The 20,955-nt window shown below is 41.1% G+C and overlaps 1 protein-coding gene across 1 annotated transcript in view; it reads left to right on the top strand.

Moving 5' to 3' along the window:
* The first annotated feature begins 2,665 nt into the window (after window positions 1-2,665).
* Window positions 2,666-20,955, top strand: part of LOC138981671 (tetraspanin-1-like) — a 20,604-nt gene continuing 2,314 nt past the window's right edge. The window contains exons 1-7 of the mRNA XM_070354664.1: window positions 2,666-2,821; window positions 8,931-9,028; window positions 14,795-15,058; window positions 17,041-17,115; window positions 17,551-17,658; window positions 19,791-19,961; window positions 20,927-20,955. The exon at window positions 20,927-20,955 is cut by the window's right edge and continues 52 nt beyond it. Of these exons, the coding sequence (XP_070210765.1) occupies window positions 8,972-9,028; window positions 14,795-15,058; window positions 17,041-17,115; window positions 17,551-17,658; window positions 19,791-19,961; window positions 20,927-20,955 (704 nt within the window). The 5' untranslated portion in view covers window positions 2,666-2,821; window positions 8,931-8,971. The remainder of the gene's footprint in view (window positions 2,822-8,930; window positions 9,029-14,794; window positions 15,059-17,040; window positions 17,116-17,550; window positions 17,659-19,790; window positions 19,962-20,926) is intronic.

Raw genomic sequence — 20,955 nt, 5'->3', positions numbered from 1 at the left:
TTGAGGCACAAAGTTTACGAGGAAAAACCATTCTCTCTCAAGGGTGGAAGTCAAATGTCTGCCAGACTCAGCAAATAGATTAGGCAGCCCATGATCACTGTTGAGATTGTAGTTGAAGTTCTATCGGATTTGTTGTTGGTTATGTTGTTGAAGACGTATATGTTCTCGAATTTGAGTTGATGTTGTTGTTGTCGTCGTCGTAGATGAAATCAAGGTTGTTACGTGTCAAATCAATCGTGTTCCACCTACTGTTTATTAGCGTAAAGCTGGTGTTGGTGGTGTTGCTGACATTGAAGTTGTTTTTGGTTTTTGAGTTGTTGTCAGTGTTGTTGTCGTCGTTGTAGTTGTAGTTGTTGCCCAATGTTGTACTGTGTTGTGGTTGTTGTTGTTTTTGTTATTGTTGATACAGTTTCGCTGGTTTCTCAACAATGCTGTTGTGGTTGTTGTTGTTGAGGTTGTTGTTGTTGATGTAGTTTCGCTGGTTTCTTAACAATGGTGTTGTTGTTGTTGTTGTTGTTGTTGTTGTTGTTGTTGTTGTTGTTGTTGTTGTTGTTGTTGTTGTTGTTGTTGTTGTTGTTATTGTTGATGTAGTTTCGCTGGTTTCTCAACAATAGTGTTGTTGTTGTTGTTGTTGTTCTTCTTCTTCTTCTTCTTCTTCTTCTTGCTGTTGTTGTTGTTGTTGTTGTCGTTGAACCCCAACTGCTTTATCTGACCTTAAAAAGAGCCTGTTGGGGTCCTGTAAGTTGAGGGTCTGAAAACAGATTTCAATGTGCAGTCATATCATTTGCTAAGAGAAACGTTCTCTTCTTTTGCCAAAATGAGAGTGCAATTATGTCAAGTACGTCAACACTTTAATTAAGGCATCTCTACGTCAAACCTTTTACTTTGCAATTGGTGGAAACAAGAGACTGAACTTTAGAGAGTTCTATACTCTTCATTCTTTAAATTATTAACCGCTTCTTTTCCAAGTTAACTTTTATCACTCATGATACATGCCAGCTTACGCAAATCTCAATTGAAACTTATTTTGAACTTGGTTATCCTCCTACAAACAACGAAAGTCTCGAGAAACAAACAGAAAGGCAATTAACTAACAGATTCATACCCGTGTCATTTTATTCGCGTTGTTCATTCACCCGCGACACCCTCGATGGTACAAGCGAGATGACGATGAAGAATGAAAAAGAAATCATTTGTATGCCCGAAAAGGTACTTGTCACGGTTTTGGTTTGACAGCCGCTCGCATACGGTTTCCGCTAAAGTCAGCCCTTTTAAAACGGAACTTTTGACTTAAAAAAGAAATCAAAATAGGCAAAATTCAACACTTTTTGCAAGCAGCAGGAAAACATTTGTTTTTACCCTATAAAGTGGCTATTTTGAGTACATTTTATTTATTTTCTCTAAAACGGTTTATAGGCCAGTTTTGAGGGGTTATTCCAATAAAATCTCTGTTTTTAGCAATTACCATGTGTGTTGTTGGCAAACTTGTAGGATAGATGGTACTTACCAGACATACAAGTTATGGGCATTTGCTGATAAGTTAACCAACTATTCAAAACGATTTCTGAAAACCGTCATAAAGTTTGTGGACTTACCGGGAGGTGCAAGACAACTGCACCCCAAATGGGCCCGATTGCACCCCAACACCTCTGGGGTGCAATTGGGCTAATTTGTTTGGACAATACCAACCCATTCCACACCATCCCTTACAGGGCCTCAATTGGAAATGTTATTATAAAATAGTTCATGTATAAAGCAGTAAGATAATTTCGGCTGGTAGCCTCTGTGTACATCTGCTTTTCATGGTTTGCCCCTCTCGCTAATAGTTTCAACAAAATCCATGATCCAACTTTCAGTGTCTCAAAGGCAGAATGTGGGAATAGCACAACAGTTGTTGTAACCAGAGACATAGATAGAATGTATGTATGTCTCTGTTGTAACGGACAAGAAAAGACGTGAGCACATGTTCAGCTTAAGTGGCAACCCATGTCCGCAACGTGATTTTTACTACTCAAAGCCACTCTGACAAACTCGGTAAGAAAGTATTTAATACTCGTGAGGCCCTATAAAGGTTATGGTTCTCAAAAAAATACATGATGGGGTGTAATTGGCCACATTTTTTTCTGGGGGTGCTATTGGGCAAGTTTGCGCTTGGGGTGCAATTGTACTGTAGCCGGACTTACATAGCAGCGATGGTTCTAGGCTAATTGCCCCCCGGACAACTGCCCCCTGGACAATTGCCCCCCGACAATTGCCCTCCATAGGATAATTGCCCCCCGTGACAATTGCCCCCCCATGATTGTGGTTGTTTTTTTAAGTTAGCGAAGGTTTTCTTTGGGAATTTTTTTTGTTTTTTTTTTGGGGGGGGGGGGATTTTATTTTATTGTTTGTTTTGTTGTTGTTGTTGTAGATGTTGTTCTGCGTGAGTTCATGCATGCGTTGATGTGTGTTGACAGTTGTCAGAGAGAGAAGGGGGCAGTTATCCGGGGGGCAGTTGTCCGGGGGGCAATTAGATTGCTACCAGCAGCGATACCAACACTGTAGGAACATTGGCACAGAATAACACCACTAAGAAGCTTTGTGAAATGTTATTGACGACTGACGTTTCATTCTACGTAGATATGGCCCCTGCCCGACGTACTTATTCTATATTTCAGCAGCCAAAATATTGACACGATATCATTCACATTCAAATGAGTGTGGTGCGCTTTCACAAAGTTCAATCACTGTTGCTTGGTAAGATCGTGTTCACGCGGCCTTCGATCAAATCATTCCGTCCAGTTAATCGGTGACAGGAGCGAAACAAGTCACGTATTGAACAGTAAGTAGTGCATTTTGAGTATACTTCTGGTAGCTCGTTTACTATAATGTTTATTTATTTATTTCTTGAACACACATTTTTGATATTTCATTTAAGTATTGCTTTTTATCTTTACCTATGATAACGCATAATTTTAGATAGTTAATTAGTTGATTAGTTAGTTAATTAGGTATTCGTTAGTTCGTTGGTTGGTTCGTTGGTTGGTTCGTTGGTTGTTTGGTTGGTTCGTTGGTTCGTTCGTTCTTTCGTTCGTTCGTTCGCCCGTCAGTAAGTCAGTCAGTTAGTCAGTCAGTCAGTCAGTTAGTTAGTTGGTTAGTTAGTTAATTAGTTAGTTAGTTAGTTAGTTATCCATCATTTTCAGATATTCAGATATTTTTTTTATTTCTGTCATTTCGTCAAGTATTCAGTTACTCATTTATCAACATACTGTTTGCTCATCAGCCGCAAAATCTCATCTTTAGTACTTGTAGGTTTCCTTGATGCAATGATATATATATACCTTAAGGATCACAGAACTGCTGAAAGACATGTAGGGTGAACCAACACTAGTGATGTGCAAAGATTCCCGCGACTATGTTGATTTGGCTCCCAAAGGAGACTTCATTTAATCTGGCACTTTTGCGAGAAAATTCCAAAAACCAAACCAAACACAAGATTAAAAGAAACTGAATTATATGTGGTATGGGTCTCAGTGTACGGTTGGTCTTATCCCATGTAAAGCTTGTCCAGACCCATGCTTCATTACAAACTTGTTTGCATGTCACAGGTAGACAACAGGTTAACTTCAAGTGTCTCGTGGAGTTCGTGCTCAGGTATTTCACGTGTGTTTTACTTGTATTTTGTAAGGTGAACTCGGAGCTAATTTCGACCTCGTAGATACTCCTTTTTACATTTAGTCAAGTTTTGATTATTCATTCGTTCTTTGCCTCTGGTCGAGGAAAGAAGGCTTGCGTTCCAAGCGAATCCGTTCTTCACTGAACGTAGGGTTTGCTTACGTAGAGCAAACGCCGGAAACCTGTTATCAACGGCAGGGGATATTGTAATGGCTACTTCAATGCAACCAGGATGTGGTATGTAATAATTGAATATTATGTTGTGTGGGTTACAGTTGAATTATTCTCAGGCTTAGATTTGTTTATTGGGTTATGAAAACCGGTCAGTCCAAGATGGCGGAATGTACAGTGTGCACGTGCGTGTTTGTAACTTTTGTACTTGAACGGTATGAAGTTGTGAGTTCGTTTTTGGAAAATGGTTTTGGTATATATATTATTGGATGAACATGTTTTGGTTGAAAGGAGAGTAACCTAGATTGGATGACAGTTTTGTTTATAGAATGAATTTGGTATTTTTCGTTGAACTTCATACTTAGCAGAATTAAATGTATAAGTCGGTCGGTATGTGTGTTCGAGATGTATGAGAGTGAGAGTAAAGAGTTATGTCCATTTAATCCTGCACTTAGTTGTTACATTATAAGGACGGGTGGGCGATGTTACTATTACTGTGAACTAAGTCTTGCGTTCACCATTCCAGGTTGTTTTCACCATGCCCAGGCTTCAAACTGACCTACTACTGAAGAGAGGTCTGCCTGCTCCACTTTCGACGACGGCACTGCTCGCCTGGCAAGGACTTGACGTCACCGATGGCTCCTGTCGCTTCGCACTACGGCCTCGTTAACCCAAGTTCATGGACGATTACGGATACGCCTGCATGGTAACCTTAGCCTTAGCCCGTCCTAACAGCTAAAAGTGCAGGAACCATAACTTCATTGTAAACTGAGCGGAAGTGAGAGGTGTGAAAGATGCTTTAAAAAGAAAAATAATTATTCTTTGTTGTTATTGACTTTAATACTGTTTGATTTTGTTGTTGTCGTTGTAAATGTTATCGTAAAAAAGAGTTGTATAGTTAGTTAGTGAGTTGTGTGTGTATTTATGTTGATCTACGTATATTTGATTTTTTGTAAGAAACGTTCTTAATCTACTGTTCGTGTCAACTTGGGATTTGTATTTGAAAGAGCAAGATTGTTATTGTGTCGTGGATGACAGACTGCGTGCGTGTGTTATGCATTCTCTTTCAAATACAAAACACAAGTTGACACGAACAGTAGATTAAGAACGTTTCTTACAAAAAATCAAATATACGTAGATCAACATAAATACACACACAACTCACTAACTAACTATACAACTCTTTCTTACGATAACATCGACAACGAAAACAAAAAAATCAAACAGTATTAAAGTCAATAACAGCAAGAAATAATTATTTTCTTTTTAAAGCATCTTTCACACCTCTCACTTCCGCTCAGTTTACAAGGAAGTTATGGTTCCTGCACTTTTAGCTGTTAGGACGGGCTAAGGCTAAGGTTACCATGCAGGCGTATCCGTAATCGTCCATGAACTTGGGTTAACGAGGCCGTAGTGCGAAGCGACAGGAGCCATCGGTGACGTCAAGTCCTTGCCAGGCGAGCAGTGCTCTCGTCGAACGTGGAGCAGGCAGACCTCTCTTCAGTAGTAGGTCAGTTTAAAGCCTCGGCATGGTTAGCAGGTCTAGTTGAGCACGTATTGTGTATCATGTACCCTCTACTAGTCATTGTGCATTTTAGTTAATGGACTGATGATGTCATTTGTATGGAGTCGACGCACGTGCGAGGATATGTATGTGTGGGAAGGGGGGGGGGGCGCGGGAGATGGAAACTTGCTGTATGTTATGTAACGTATATATTGTGTGTGATACGTGGAAAATGTGATACTATCTATTTGCATGTGTGATACAGGGACAAAGTGATATCTGTAGGCCTAGGCCTATACTAGTGATTACTGTGTGTGATACATGAAATGTGATATTAATGCTGTTTTTATATTTAGTCAAGTTTTGACTAAATATTTTAACATCGAGGGGGAATCGAAACGAGGGTCGTGGTGTATGTGCGTGCGTGAGTGTGTGCGTGCGTGTGTGTGTGTGTGTGTGTGTGTGTGTGTGTGTGTGTGTGTAGAGCGATTCAGACTAAACTACTGGACCGATCTTTATGAAATTTGACATGAGAGTTCCTGGGTATGAAATCCCCGAACGTTTTTTTCATTTTTTGGATAAATGTCTTTGATGACGTCATATCCGGCTTTTCGTGAAAGTTGAGGCGGCACTGTCACGCCCTCATTTTTCAACCAAATTGGTTCAAATTTTGGTCAAGTAATCTTCGACGAAGCCCGGGGTTCGGTATTGCATTTCAGCTTGGTGGCTTAAAAATTAATTAATGACTTTGGTCATTAAAAATCGGAAAATTGTAAAAAAAAATAAAAATGTATAAAACGATCCAAATTTACGTTTATCTTATTTTCCATCATTTGCTGATTCCAAAAACATATAAATATGTTATATTCGGATTAAAAACAAGCTCTGAAAATTAAATATATAAAAATTATTATCAAAATTAAATTGTCCAAATCAATTTAAAAACACTTTCATCTTATTCCTTGTCGGTTCCTGATTCCAAAAACATATAGATATGATATGTTTGGATTAAAAACACGCTCAGAAAGCTAAAACAAAGAGAGGTACAGAAAAGCGTGCTATCCTTCTTAGCGCAACTACTACCCCGCTCTTCTTGTCAATTTCACTGCCTTTGCCATGAGCGGTGGCCTGACGATGCTACGAGTAAAATGGCATTGCGTTCAGTTTCATTCTGTGAGTTCGACAGCTACTTGACTAAATATTGTATTTTCGCCTTACGCGACTTGTATGTTATACTCTTACTTTCTGCCTATGTCTCAATCCCAAGCGCAAGACAAATTCTTCTATGTGAAAATTGAAGCCAATAAAATTTGAGTTGAGTTGAGTTGAGTTAAAAACAACCTAGAATGGTGAACGCAAGACTTAGTTCACAGTAATAGTAACATCGCCCACACGTCCTTATAATGTAACAACTAAGTACAGGATTAAATGGACATAACTCTTTACTCTCACTCTCATGCATCTCGAACACACATACCGACCGACTTATACATTTAATTCTGCTAAGTATGAAGTCCAACGAAAAATACCAAATTCATTCTATAAACAAAACTGTCAACCAATCTAGGTTACTCTCCTTTCAACCAAAACATGTTCATCCAATAATATATATACCAAAACCATTTTCCAAAAACGAACTCACATCTTCATACCGTTCAAGTACAAAAGTTACAAACACGCACGTGCACACTATACATTTCGCCATCTTGGACTGACCGGTTTTCATAACCCAATAAACAAATCTAAGCCTGAGAATAATTTAACTGTAACCCACACAACATAATATTCAATTATTACATACCACATCCTGGTTGCATTGAAGTAGCCATAACAATATCCCCTGCCGTTGATAACAGGTTTCTGGCGTTTGCTCTACGTAAGCAAACCCTACGTTCAGTGAAGAACGGATTCGCTTGGAACGCAAGCCTTCTTTCCTCGACCAGAGGCAAAGAACGAATGATAAAAAGGAGTATCTACGAGCTCGAAATTGGCTCAGAGTTCACCTTACATAATACAAGTAAAATACACGTGAAATACCTAAGCACGAACTTCACGAGACACTTGAAGTTAACCTGTTCAGGGCCGGACCCAGGGGGGGGGGGGGGGGTTCCAGGGGTTCCGGAACCCCACCCCTGGAAAAAGCATGTACCTTGCTTTGAGTGTTGGTTTTTTTACTAGTTTTAGCACCAAAACAATGCTGCTCTTAACCCTCAAAACAAGGCCCAGAATGCACCAGATTGCACAGATTTTAACCGTTTTTCAAACATTTTTCGGGGGAGCATGCCCCCGGACCCCCCTAGTTCGCGCGCCTGCTTTGCAGGCGCGCGCTTGTGGCTTCGCCACTTCGCTGATTTGCCCCCCCAAAAAAGGAGGAACCCCCCCCCCCCCCCCCCCTTACAACTCATTTGGTCCGGCCCTGCCTGTTGTCTACCTGTGACAAGTAAAATAGAGGGACACAGGCGCTCCACAGTATTACCTTTAACAAAACAGCATAAAGTTATACAAATTTAAAAGCCGCTTGTGACAAACCCCCCTACTCAAACCGAACAATGGTTTGTCAAAAAAAGTCTACACAATGCGGCTATAATAGTCTGCTCTGACGTTGTCGCGTCCTCGGATTGCTCTTATGCGGAACGTGAATGTCTGGGAAAACAGGACCCAGCGCATCAAGCGTCCGTTGGTTGTCTTGGTCTTCTGTAGATGTTGAAGGGACTGGTGATCAGTATGTAGCGATTCTTTCTCTCTGAGACTGTCAATGAACCAACAAGGTCAACAGCGATTCTTCTGAATGGTTCATCCACGAGGAGCATCTTTCCGAGATGAGCTTTGGGTATTACTCCTTTGGGTAAAGCTCGATGGCAGGCATCACAGGATTGCACATATCGCCTGATGTCGCCCTCCATCCCTGGCCAGTAGAACAAATGCCATAGTCTATTCTTAGTTTTCTTTGTCTCAAGATGACCAGCCATAGAAACATCGTCTTATAGTCTCAAAATACCCGTTCGAAAAGTCTCGGGCACCACCACCTGACTGAAAGTCTTTTCCTTTGTTATGAAGAGACGCTGTAGGACGCCCTGCTTCCATAAGAATTTCACCTTTCCTTTCTTTCCGGATGGTACAGGGTCATTCCCTTTGGCCAGCTCCCGCACCCTGGACAAAGTTGGGTCAAGCGTCTGCAGCTGGATCAATTCCTCTCCTGTGACACCTCCTAGGCCAGAGTCCTTCATCCGTAGGCTTTTTGGAGGTTCCTTTTTTCGTGCATAATGGGTTAGGTTAACGGCGGCTATCTTGACAGGTTCAGCTTTCGCCCGGTACACAGGAACTTCAAGGGTTTCTCCTCCAGGGCGAACGATCCTGTTTCCGATGAGTACGGGGCATGTGAGCTGATCAGCCACAATAGCGACAACGTTCCCTGAGAAGAATGGGGACTCTAAATGTACGATCGTAGTAGGACATGTCTTCTGAACGTTCCCTGCTGCGAGACGAATAGTTTGACTTCCCTGCTTGAGTTTACAGTCGTTTACCAGCGATTCATGCCCTCGACGACGTTTTGTCCCAAAAGAATGCACATGCAAAGAAAACGCCTTTTCTTTGTCAACAGGTCTGTTTGTAGGAGAGCAGAAAAGAGGAAAATCTGACAGCATGTCTTGCAGCGCGTGTGCAAAATGCTTACTGGTCTTCTTCAACGCAATTTTCTTGGTAAGTTTTGCCATTCTCTAGTTTGCTTTGATTGAATTATGAAATCATAATGATTGGTCATTTTACTCTGTGTGTATGTGTATGTGTGTGTGTGTGTGTGTGTGTGTGTGTGTGTGTGTGTGTGTGTGTGTGTGTGTGTGTTTCTCCCATCTTTGAAAAGAGAGAGACAGAGACAGAGAGAACAAGAACAAGAACAAGAACATCATTTATTCTTCAGGCCTCTAGCCCCTAGAATAGGGTCGTTACAAACAAAAATACAAGTCAAAAATACATACAGCGGCAAAGCAACACGAAGATACAAAACTAAACACATACAGCGGCAAAGCGACAAAGATACAAAACTAAACATACACGGTAAAGTAATACAGTCACAATCAGTCGTCTTGAGCTATGTTTTCAGTAAACTCCAGGCGAGTTTTTAGAGCAATAAACAAGTAAATGCTTAATCTACGAATATCAGATGATGAGCCGTTGCGGAGAATATTCACACAATTTAATGAGTTATATCTTGTATTTAGGAACTTAGCCCTGGCGTTTGCATACAATGGACAATCAAATACAAAGTGCTTTTCGTCTTCCACAACATCACAAAGCTTGCATAGAATATTCCTGTCCCTTCCAAATGTTCTTCTAAAACACGAAGCTCCAATAGGCAACACACCCAGACGCAATTTGATCAAACAATCGCGGAAACATTTTTTGTCAATGAAATCAAAGTACTTCTCACTTTCAAAAACTGTTTTGAATAATCGGTAGTTTTGATAAATGTCATTACTTATAATGGAACCATTCCATTCCTGCAAATACATATCAGCCATTCTCTGTTTAAACAAAGAAATAAATGTTTTTTCACACCCCACCCCTTGTTGCAACCAAACATATTCAAACCCCGTGCTAAACAATGTATTCTTTACATGTGTTGCCCAGCATGTTTTACCTCGCTCGTCCAAGTTTTTTAACATTAAGTATGCCTGTCTGGGAATTCTGGATATATCTAGTGTCAACAGCTTCAACCAATATTTTATGCACCTTACTGCACTGTTGATGTACAAAGGGTAGCGTCCCAGTTCTCCATACACAAACTTGTTGGATACTTTAAGAGGAACACTTAAGAACCTTTTGCATGCAAGTGTGTGAACCTTTTCTATATTGTCTAATCTTTGGAGACCCCACATTTCGGAAGAGTACATTAATATGGATTGCATCTGGGAATGGAAAATTTTGAAAAAACAACTTTTGGAGATATCATTCAGTTTTCTAACGTGTCTAATACAGTCAATGCATGCTCGCCTCCCTTTCACCGCTAAAAAATCAACTCCCCTTTTCAAACTCATTTTTGTAGTAAACACAAAACCTAAATAATTATATTCATTAACAACCTCAAGCAATTTTCCATTCAAATACCATTTTTCATTCTTACCCAAAAAAAACCCTTTTCTAAATACCATACATTTAGTTTTATCAATGTTAATGTTTAGGTAGTCTTTTACATGCATCGTTTAAAACATTGATCTGCCTTTGTAATCCCAGTGCTGTGTCAGAGAGGAGAGCTAGGTCGTCCGCAAAAAGTAAAATAAATAATTCGACAAGACCGGGCAAAAACTGAATGCCATGCATTCCACCGTTTTCCACAGAGTTAGCTATCTCGTTTATAAAAAGGGAAAAAATTTGTGGACTTAAAATACAACCTTGACGGACCCCTACTGGACACTCAAAAAAATCAGTCATTCTGTCTTCAATCCTCACACATGACAAAACATTTTGATAAATGGCAACTATTGCTTTCATAAATTTTCCATTCATACCATACTGCATCAAAACGTCAAACAGTGGTTCTCTTTGAACAGAATCAAATGCCTGGCGTAGATCCACAAAACATACTGTTACACGACACTTGAGATTGCCACAAGTTCTCAAACGTCGTATAGTTGTGTTCTTTTATTCTACGTCGCCCGTCTTCGCAGCAGCAGAAAACAACTCGTCAAATTGAGTTCGAGGATTTATTCAGCATTCAATACATACAACTGCACAACGTAGCAGAACTCAAATAGAAGCTTTTTTTACATACAAATCGCGCTGGCATATATAGTAAATACTCAATCTCGAGAATATTCCAGACCGAACATGATACAACTACATTATACGAGCCGTGCATGGACTAAACTAGCGACATTCTCTATGACGTACATCAAAAGCGCCGACGCACTTAATCCGAACGAACGCCACGAACTCACGACTAAAACAGCATGGTAAACAACTTGTTTTGACAGGACTAGAAAGTTCACCTGCATTCTCGTCCAAGCATAAATATTGTGTCTACAAAATATAATATCGGTACCCTCCCACAAAGTACAAATAAGTCAACTACATGCAACACACAAAACTGAACCAAAGCTCAGCAACGGTAGCGTTTCCTAACACATACATATAATTTACATCCTCTCTTTGCAAAACATTTATCAACAACAGCCTTTAATGTAAAGATATGATCCACGGTGGAATAACCACGCCTAAAACCAGCCTGAGATTCTGTTAGTTTTTTATGTTCTTCCGTCCATTTCACTAATCTCTTATTCAAAACAAAAGTATAACATTTTCTGACTAAACTAAATAATGAAACCCCGCGGTAATTCGCAGTTAACTTGGGATCACCCTTTTTAAAGATTGGAACAATAATAGCTTTTGCCCATTCATCCGGATAAATGCCCTGGTCAAACAGGATATTAAATAGTTTTGTGAGGAAGTGGACAGCAGTATCAGCAACTAACTTTAACATTTCCGCTAGAACTTCATCGCTACCACATGCTTTTCCTTTTTTCAAATTTCTAATGGCTTCTAAAACCTCAGATTCTGTAATTACTGCATTCAAGTCGGCACATATATCATCGGTTACTTCCCTTGCACCAGCCTGCCCTCCCTCTCTCTCCGCTTGCCTTACAACGTCAACATTAAATAGCTGCTGAAAATGTTCAAACCACTGTGCATCAGTAACCTCCTTAGAAATCCCTGACTTTTTTCTTCCCGATAACTGCTTTACTTCCTTCCAAAATAATTTCCCATCTTTTCCCAAAGAAGCCAGATGTAAAGCTTTATTACGGCTATAGCTTATTTTCTTTGTTTTGGTTAACGTCTTATACTGTTTCCGTGCTTGTACATAAAGTTCGCGGTCTGTATCTGATTTACTAAGTCTATAATCAGTCAAGCGTTGCCGTGCAACAGTCTTCCCCGTTTTACAATCATCGTCAAACCATAACGCAGGCCTACGCTGCTGTCCGCCTCCCACCAAAACCCTCTTTCTCATACACTCACTCGCTGACAACAATGCATCAGTAAACAATTTCAATGCTTCATCTACATCATAGTCTACAACAATAAAAGCTTGTTCATACAAATCATGTAAATCATCTCTATACCAAGTTTCCAAAAAGCTCTGATCTTTAGACTGGTCCCAACACATTTTAGAAATCCATTTTGGTTTGCTTGCCTGAACTTTGTCAGAAAAATCAATATTGTTTAGGCAACTCAACACTAATGAGACAGGAAAATGTGACGAATCAACAGAAGACATGACACGTAACGAGCGAATAAAATCTGAAGTACAAATATCAATAGAAATAATGAAGTAGTCAATGGTACTACCACCTGATGTAGACACAAAAGTTAAAGAATCATCACAATCAAATTGCCGTAAGCCATTCATTATAATACAACCAAACATAGAACACATATCAAGCAGCTCTTTACCAAACGCGTTTGTTTCTTTATCATCAGAAATCCTTGCACACATTTCATAATCTGAATCTCTAAAACACACTTTATTCCAATCCTCATCAAAACTATCATCAGGCACAGCATTATTCGAACTTGTTCTAGCATTCAAATCTCCACACACAATCAGAGAGAAATCCTCATGAATAGATTCAAACAAATCAACAATGCATTGTTCTAGAATTTCAATACCATAGCCATATTCGGAAACATCCCAAAATTTGCTGTCATATGGGTGTAAATACATGCAAATCAAAAACACATTCTTATCTAAACCGAACAACGTTTTATTTATTTCCAGTACAACCGTGTGTTTATATTTAACATCAATGCGTTTCACTAGCTGTGACAATCGTTTTTTAACAAAAACCATCACACCACCCGAACATCTTGCTCCCTGCGATAATCTGACAGCCTTAGAAACATGCACATCATAGTCTTTGAACACAGGGTACTCTCGATTATCAAAATCAACAAAGGTTTCATTCAATGAAAAAATGTCAAAACTTAGCAAACAGTCAATCACATCCTTTACATCAAGTTTTTGTAACCAACCGTCACAATTCCAAGTACAAATGCGAATAGAACTTGGGCCTTGGCCACACCCCTATCTGTTTGTGCTTGTGGAGCCACCCCTACCTCTACCCCCTCTTACACCTGTCCCAGGAGTTTTCCCACCTCTGACCTGCTGCTGAGTTTGCCCTCTACCCTGTGCGGTGTTTCCCCGTTGTAGGCCTAGTGCCGAGTTAATTTTTGGCTGCGTGTTGTCATTCTGATTGGCCCTAGACCCCGAGCGCTGGCGCAGCTGCATGGGACTTTTGTTCATGTCGCGCATAGGAATGTGGCTGTCGCGGCGTGCACGTGTCTCCAATGACGACGTGCCAGGGTCTCCCTGTGACGGTGGAAACGCCATGTCTTTGCCAAAAGCGAACTGAGACCCTTCGTCGTCATTGGGTTGATGCCGATCGAGTGGGGGGAAGTCCGCAGAGGGGTTGCCAAAGGGGTCGTGACCCCAGTCATACATCGATCTTTGTGTGTTTTCATCCTCACCTCCCTCCGCACCCCCGCCAAACCTCTCTTCATGAACATCATCCCCTCTAATTGGCTTGCCTCTCTGGGGTGCCCCCTCCCACTCCTTCAGCTTGACCACTAGTTCTCTCTCAAGATCGTAAGTGTACACGCCCTCAGAGGAAACGAGTTTGTCAAAACGCATTTTGGGGTATTTCCCCGCTTCGTACAACTCTGTTTGCTTGGTGCTCAGGCCCTTTCTTTTCGCCCTAACTAGCGCAGAGAAGTCCTCCCTAACGGTTACATTCTTAAAGTCCTCTGTGCGTTTCAGATTGCGTGATTTGCTAAGAATGAGACTTTTTTGTTTGTAGGACAACAATTTGACCACAATCGCGTTACCTTTTGTACGATGCGCTCTCTCGATGTCAACAAACTCATTGATACCCATCCCTTCGCTGATCACCTCCCTCACACTCTCTTCACAGTCCCCCCAACTTTCATTGTCAAGGTCTTTACGCACACCGAAGAACAGCAAGTTGTTTCTGCGACTGTGATTCTCGAGAGAGTCACATTTCAGTGAAAGTTCGTTGATCATACCTTTAAGGTCTTTGTTTTCTTTCTGCAGGTTGGAACACTGAGAGAGAAAGAGAGAGAGAGATTGAGAGAGAGAAAGAGAGAGAGAGATTTGAGAGAGAGATAGAGTGAGAGAGAGATAGAGCGAGAGGGAGAGAGAGAGACACACACACACACACACTCACACACACACACACACACACACACACACACACACACACACACACACACACACACACACGCACACGCACAGGCAGACATACAGAGGCACAGAGAGACAGCGGAAGAAAGACAGAAAGAGAGTTAGTGACAGACGAAGAGACAGACACATAGGCAGACAGCGATCAAGACCCAGACAGCGAGAAAGCAGGAGAGTATTTCACAACCTCAAAAGCCTTGACACCACTTTACTTTCAGCTGATAGGCCTCGTTATGTTCGCCGTCGGGCTGACGGTCCATCTCAACGCGGAGTTCTCTCAGAAGGCCTTCAGCTCCCTTGTGGATAAGCTGAACGAAGCCGCCAAGGAGGCCGGCAAGAGTGTGGACACGTCCGACTTTAACATTGCAGAGGTCGTGGGCAGCATCACCATCGTGCTGATCGTCCTGGGGCTCGTCATCGCCATCGTGGCCTTTCTGGGGATCACCGGTGCCACGTGCTGTGTTAAGCATGTCCTCATCGTGGTGAGTTGGCAGAGCTCTTAGAAAAGAATGGAGATCATAATGGTGTAACTGTTAGCAGTACAGGGCTCGTCATCGCTATCGTGGCCTTTATGGGATCACGGGAGCCACGTGCTTTGTCAAGCATGTCCTCAGCGTGATGAGTGCAGAAAGATCGTCGTTGATAAACATAAATCTTCATTATCTTTTTTGGTCAAGTGTTCATCAGAAAACGGTACACCTTTAAGGATACTTGTAAGATCTGTACTTGTGGTGCGTCGACTTAACGTTTACGGTCAGAGCTATTCTGGTTTTGGCTCAGGTGAAAGAAAGTATTGTGCTTCAGCAGTTCTTTACTTTGACGCATTGAAGCCTTTGCCGGGTAAATTTGTCCAAACTGAAAGGGCAAAGGAAGTACTCTGTCAAAAGTGTTTGAATAATTTCAGTACAGTTTGAAATAAGGATGTGCGTAATATGCTTCCTATTTACTTTCTTTGAATAAAAAAATAAGTCTGCTGGCGCTCAACCGTGGTTACATGGTAACCTTTCGAAACTAATGTAAAACAAAAAAAGAAAGAAAAAAAAGCTTTCTGTATGCTTCCACCATGTTCTTCTCTTTTTATGCCGTTTTCAAATAGATAAGTCATTGAGAGCCGACAACAAACTTTCTGGAACCATAACACTAGTTTTTTTCTGAACGTCAAGTTTGCCCGGTCTTAGCGGGTTCTTTGCCGACGCAAAGGGTAATTGTGTTGTTCACTTACATTTCAATAACGGTTATATTGTGTTTACATGTTACACGCCGAGGTTACGGGTGGTTTCTATGTGAATATGTTCTTGTTGCTCAGGGAATACAATAAATGCACATCGGCATCCCTTCCTATCAACAGAATGAAAGAAATGGGGTTGTGGAATAAAGGGCAATAGGCGCAGATTTTCTGCGTCGAACGAAACACAAAAACAGGACATCAATAAGTCTCCAGAAAACTCTGGGAACAAGTCGATCACTACAAAGTGTTGCTCTATAGTACAAGAAGCCAATACATGGCAGGGCTCCCCAAAGTGCGCGTCCCTGCGTCTTATACGCATTAGAAGCCGAAAACACGTACAAGAACTGTGTAGAGGGGGTCCCGGGACGCACTAAATAACCAATATCGTGCGTACCCAATGGGTATTGTTTTCATACTGTTGTCGTTAACTTGGTTTTGGTGCCAGCATCAAAGAAAGTTTCACTCGGGAATAAAATCGAAAAGGAGGCTGTGTATTACGTATTAGTACACGAGTCGAAGGCTTTGGGGCCCGTTGACTCTTGGGACCCTCTAAAACTCCGCGGAGGGGGTCCATGGATATTTTTCCTACTTGATTTCACAACAGTCAAGATGTGATATTTCAAATATGCTACAATTATTTTTGCTTGCTTTAAATGTGCCATCCTTTCGAGGTACACCACCATGCTCACAGCCACACAATCTGTCCAGGCTGTCACGTCCTTCCACTTGGACCTATACCCAAAATCAACAATCTTGGTGCTCTTTGTGCACAGAGGAATTTGTTGATGAATTAATTAGACGTTTTAGACTCATTAACAAATTCCAACTCACCACACCAAGCAGTCAGGGTGTTGATTTTGGGGATGTGACCAAGTGGATTAATGTTCTTATCCCATGCAAACTCCTGGACAGATCTGAGAGGGTGAGCCGAGAGTGTGAGAGTCTCTTTCAAAATTAAAAAAATCCAACAGCAAGCAGACTGGTGATGTTTGGCATATGTTAAAATTGAAGGTTATTGTAATCCTGTGTGAAATTCAGAACAACCTGCGGTGATGAACACGGTCGTTTGAACGAGTTCAAAATTCCTGAAAGTCAGTGGTGATGAACACGGTTGTTTAAACGAGAGCAAAATGTTCCTGAAGATTTGTTCATGTTTTTTCTCATTGACTGTTGCTCTGCTCTTTCGTGTTTTTAATTGTTTTTGAAATATATTTGACGTTGTGTCTGTGTTTACAGTATTTGGTCATCACCTTGGTGCTGTTCCTGGCACAGCTGATCATGCTTTTGATCTTCGTTATCGACAGGAGTGTGGTGAGTATCGCATTACTGACATTTACCACCACTAGTTAGCGTATCCGCTTGACACTGTCGCATTAATCCCCTGTTACACACACACACACCCACACACCCACCCACCCACACACACACACACACACACACACACACACACACACACACACACACACACACACACACTGCGTGTTTTTGAGCGAAAAAGGCCGTATCTATAAAGTGTCAACTCGATACCATGCCTTTTTTTCTCTCGAAAACTCGCAGATTAGAGTTCATGATATATTGTAGCGTTTACAGCTTGCACTGATACTCTGGTAGTTTTCACTGGGATATAAAAAGCAACCTTGCCGCATCTTACGAAAATACAACTCTTTCACAGGCCATAAAAAAACGGAATTATTGCCGTTATTGTTTATTTGATAGACTTCAGTCGGTTGACTGTTGGTGTTTCAGTATGACGACGCGGTGAAGCCAGCCCTGAAGGACACCATACAGGAGGAGTTCACCGGGTTTGAAGGGAACGACGCCCCCTCCCTCATCTGGAACGCCCTCATGATTGAGGTGGGTACATCTGGCCCTGTCAAATACTGCAGGCAAATATTGTAATTCAATCAAGATGGGTTCAGAATGAAACAGATTACAATTCAATTCTCGATGAACACCGGAAATCTACTCATTGAATACCTGCCGGCGTGGCGCATTGATGCACGCCCAACTAGTCTCTGTGAGCCGTGACGGGCATTTTGCAAGTAATAAACATTGTTGTGCATTTGCAAGTAGTAAACGCAGAATATCCGCAAAAAAACTCAACAACTAGACGATAAATGTATGCGAAGAAATGACGTATAACTATATGACAAAACTTGACGAAGGAGTTCTTCCGGGATGTGTCAGTCAATTCTTTACACTGCTTTTGAGATGGAAAGAAATGTTGTGAGTTTGCCAATCACGCACAAATATAGGAAAACAGTAGGAGCAGAGTGGTAGGATAGTGATACGGAAACACACTGTTTGATACTTGACGCTTCCAGGAAAGTGAACTGAAAGGAGTATGTGCACAGAACAGAATCATGTCGGCCTGGATGCAATCGCACGAAAGCAGGAAAGAGGTCGGTGACAGGTTGAATTACAATAACATTGACAGGCTTCCGTTTGAAACTTCTGGGTCATTATTATCGTGGATCGACGCTCTTCCGTATCCAAATGGAATCCTATCAATGTGTAATTGACAATTTGACAAAGGAAGAGGACCTCGCGGACAAAATAAGCAATTCTAACCTCATGAAACACACTTGCAGTAGCATTTAACAGCATTAAATGACACAGTTCGCTTGAATGGCTATTTAGCATGCGTTAACCACATATTAAACCCCCGAGCCGTCGTGGCCCCGTGTGACCCACTTTCCTTTTGTTGCGTACGTGACGAATTTAGTAGTCAGTTTGTGGTTTCAATGCGACTCTGAATCTGCAATAGCATGTAATATTGCGTACCTCTGAATCATAATTATAACAAATGACTGATAGTGACACTAACCGAGTGGCGGCGACTTCCAAGAAACTATAGCGGTTAAAGGAAAATTCGTCTGCTTGGGCAATGGAAAGATGCAGCTCATTTGACGTGGAAGTGCGTGTGTATGCGCGCAATACTCAATCCACACAGATACACCAACTAACAGTATCAAATGGTTAAAATCTCAGTCGAACCGCATTTAAAAAAAAACAAAGTTGTATAGTTTTCGGTAGCCCTCTTCCCCGTCATCAATTTAGAAGAGCTGCAAGCTGCATGCACCAGTCGACCCATTCACCCAGTTTGCTTGACGTATACTTTCAAACTTTTGAAACTTCCAACTCCACTGACTTTGTTTTGATGATAAAAGAAATATCTGGTGTTGTAACAATGTTTGTGTAAAGGCTGTCAATTTATTATTTAGATTTTAAAAGTTAGGTCTAGCGCCATAACGAGGCTTCCGATTTCTGTGGGTAGAATCCGTTTGTAAATTCTTTGATAAATGCTCGTTCTCTATGGAGAGCACCTAGGGATTCTCTAGCGGTAAGTGTTTAAACGAAAGGATGTTCATACTGCATGTAAAAGCCTGACAGTGTCCGTGGGCAGAAACTGATGGTTTACTGGAGGTGGAGGGTGGCTTTAAAACAAGTCGGGTTAAAACCATATCAAAACATTCAGTTAATCTTTTGAGCAAAAAGAATGAAACTGAACACACTTGATTATTTTTTCACAGACACTAGTAAGTCATGTGCTTGTTCAAAACCTTTTAACCGAGACCGCGAGGACTGATCACGGTAAAATAAACGGCATAAAGCCTATTATATTCTTTACTTTTGAGCTAATTATTAGAAAGACCATAGCATATTTATAAGTTTTGTGTGGAAATAGGAAGTATTAAAGAATATAATGCCATCACGTTTGTGTCTATTTTCGGTTGAATTATATCTTGTGATCTCAGGGTTGTTTATGGAATAGCCGAAAAAAGTTTCGGCAGTTTTCCGAAATGTCAGGTATTTTGGCTTCCCATTTCTCTCACCGTGAAAATTGTTCGACAAATATGACGAAATGACGGCAACGTTTCAATTTTCGATTTGAAAGATTAAGAAGCTTCCGCGTTTTGTCGACTGCAGACGCCAAACGACATCCCTGTGATTTAGTGATGTGACTTTTGATGCTATTGTTGCAGTTGGAATGCTGCGGTGTAGACAACTACTTGGACTTCAAAGGCGCCAAGAAGTGGAAAGGGGATCCGACAAATGGAGGATCATACCAAACACCTCGGGCCTGTTGCAAAGATATCAGCAATGATGATAGCTGCGCAACTCTCGCTACTGATACGAACAACAACAAGAATACGGTGAGTCTAGACTAAAGAGCATCATTTAAAGGCATATAGTGGAGAATAGTGGTGCTCACTATCTCAGATCCGCCCGTGCTTTTATACGGAATAAGATCATACCTCCACAGTGACCCATACCAAACATCAACATCCCGGCTGCTCCCTGTGTTGAGTCATCATTTCTTGACGAATTGTTTTCAGAAATTGTTACCAGTGGCTTAAACAAAACAATTCTTACCAAAAACAACTCTCCATACAGAGAGCCATCAGACCATTGATTTTTGGTATGCGTCCAAGTGGAGAAACGCCCTTATCCCATGCAACAGTATGGCCAGATCTGAGATGGTAAGCTAAATCATTCACGTTTGAAGGACTGTGCCTATAAAATTGTGTCATTATCAACGTAAATCGACGCTCTTCCGGATCAAAATGGAATCCTAGCAATGTGTAATTGACAATCTGATAAAGGAAGAGGACCTTGCACTGTTCTTCTGCACGGGTTTTCCTGAGCGTCAGAACGGTACATAATGTTGTGAATTTTTTTCCGGGGAGGACTGTGCCTTTAAACATCCCACAATGATGTGTGTGTGGCAGATCTGAATTGATGATCCAGATCGTGGGCATGGGCAGGATTGTGCCCTTTTAACAACAACAAAACAACACAAAAACACGGAGCCATTTAATCACCTCATGCACAATTTTCACACTCGTTCATGTCGTTAATGTGACTTACTTTTGTTTAAATTTTGTATTTGGTATTTGTAAATGTCTAACTGTGATTAGTTAATTACTTGCCAGTTGTTACTTGATATTTGTAATTTGTTGAAAGCTAATTGTTACTTGTAAATTGTTAACTGCAACCTTTAATTCGTTAATTTCCCATTGCATAGCTTTTTATAATGTGAAGCTTTTTGATTGCTTATTGTTGTTTGTTAATTGCTTATTGCTACTTAATTTTGTTATTCTTTGTTATTTCTATGTAGGGGTGCTACGAAAAGTTGTACGACTACGT

The sequence above is a fragment of the Littorina saxatilis genome, linkage group LG12 (genome assembly GCF_037325665.1).
Source record: "Littorina saxatilis isolate snail1 linkage group LG12, US_GU_Lsax_2.0, whole genome shotgun sequence".
NCBI lineage: Eukaryota > Metazoa > Mollusca > Gastropoda > Littorinimorpha > Littorinidae > Littorina > Littorina saxatilis.
The sequence above is the reverse complement of the archived record's forward strand: the minus strand, read 5'-3'. Positions and strand labels throughout refer to the sequence as shown.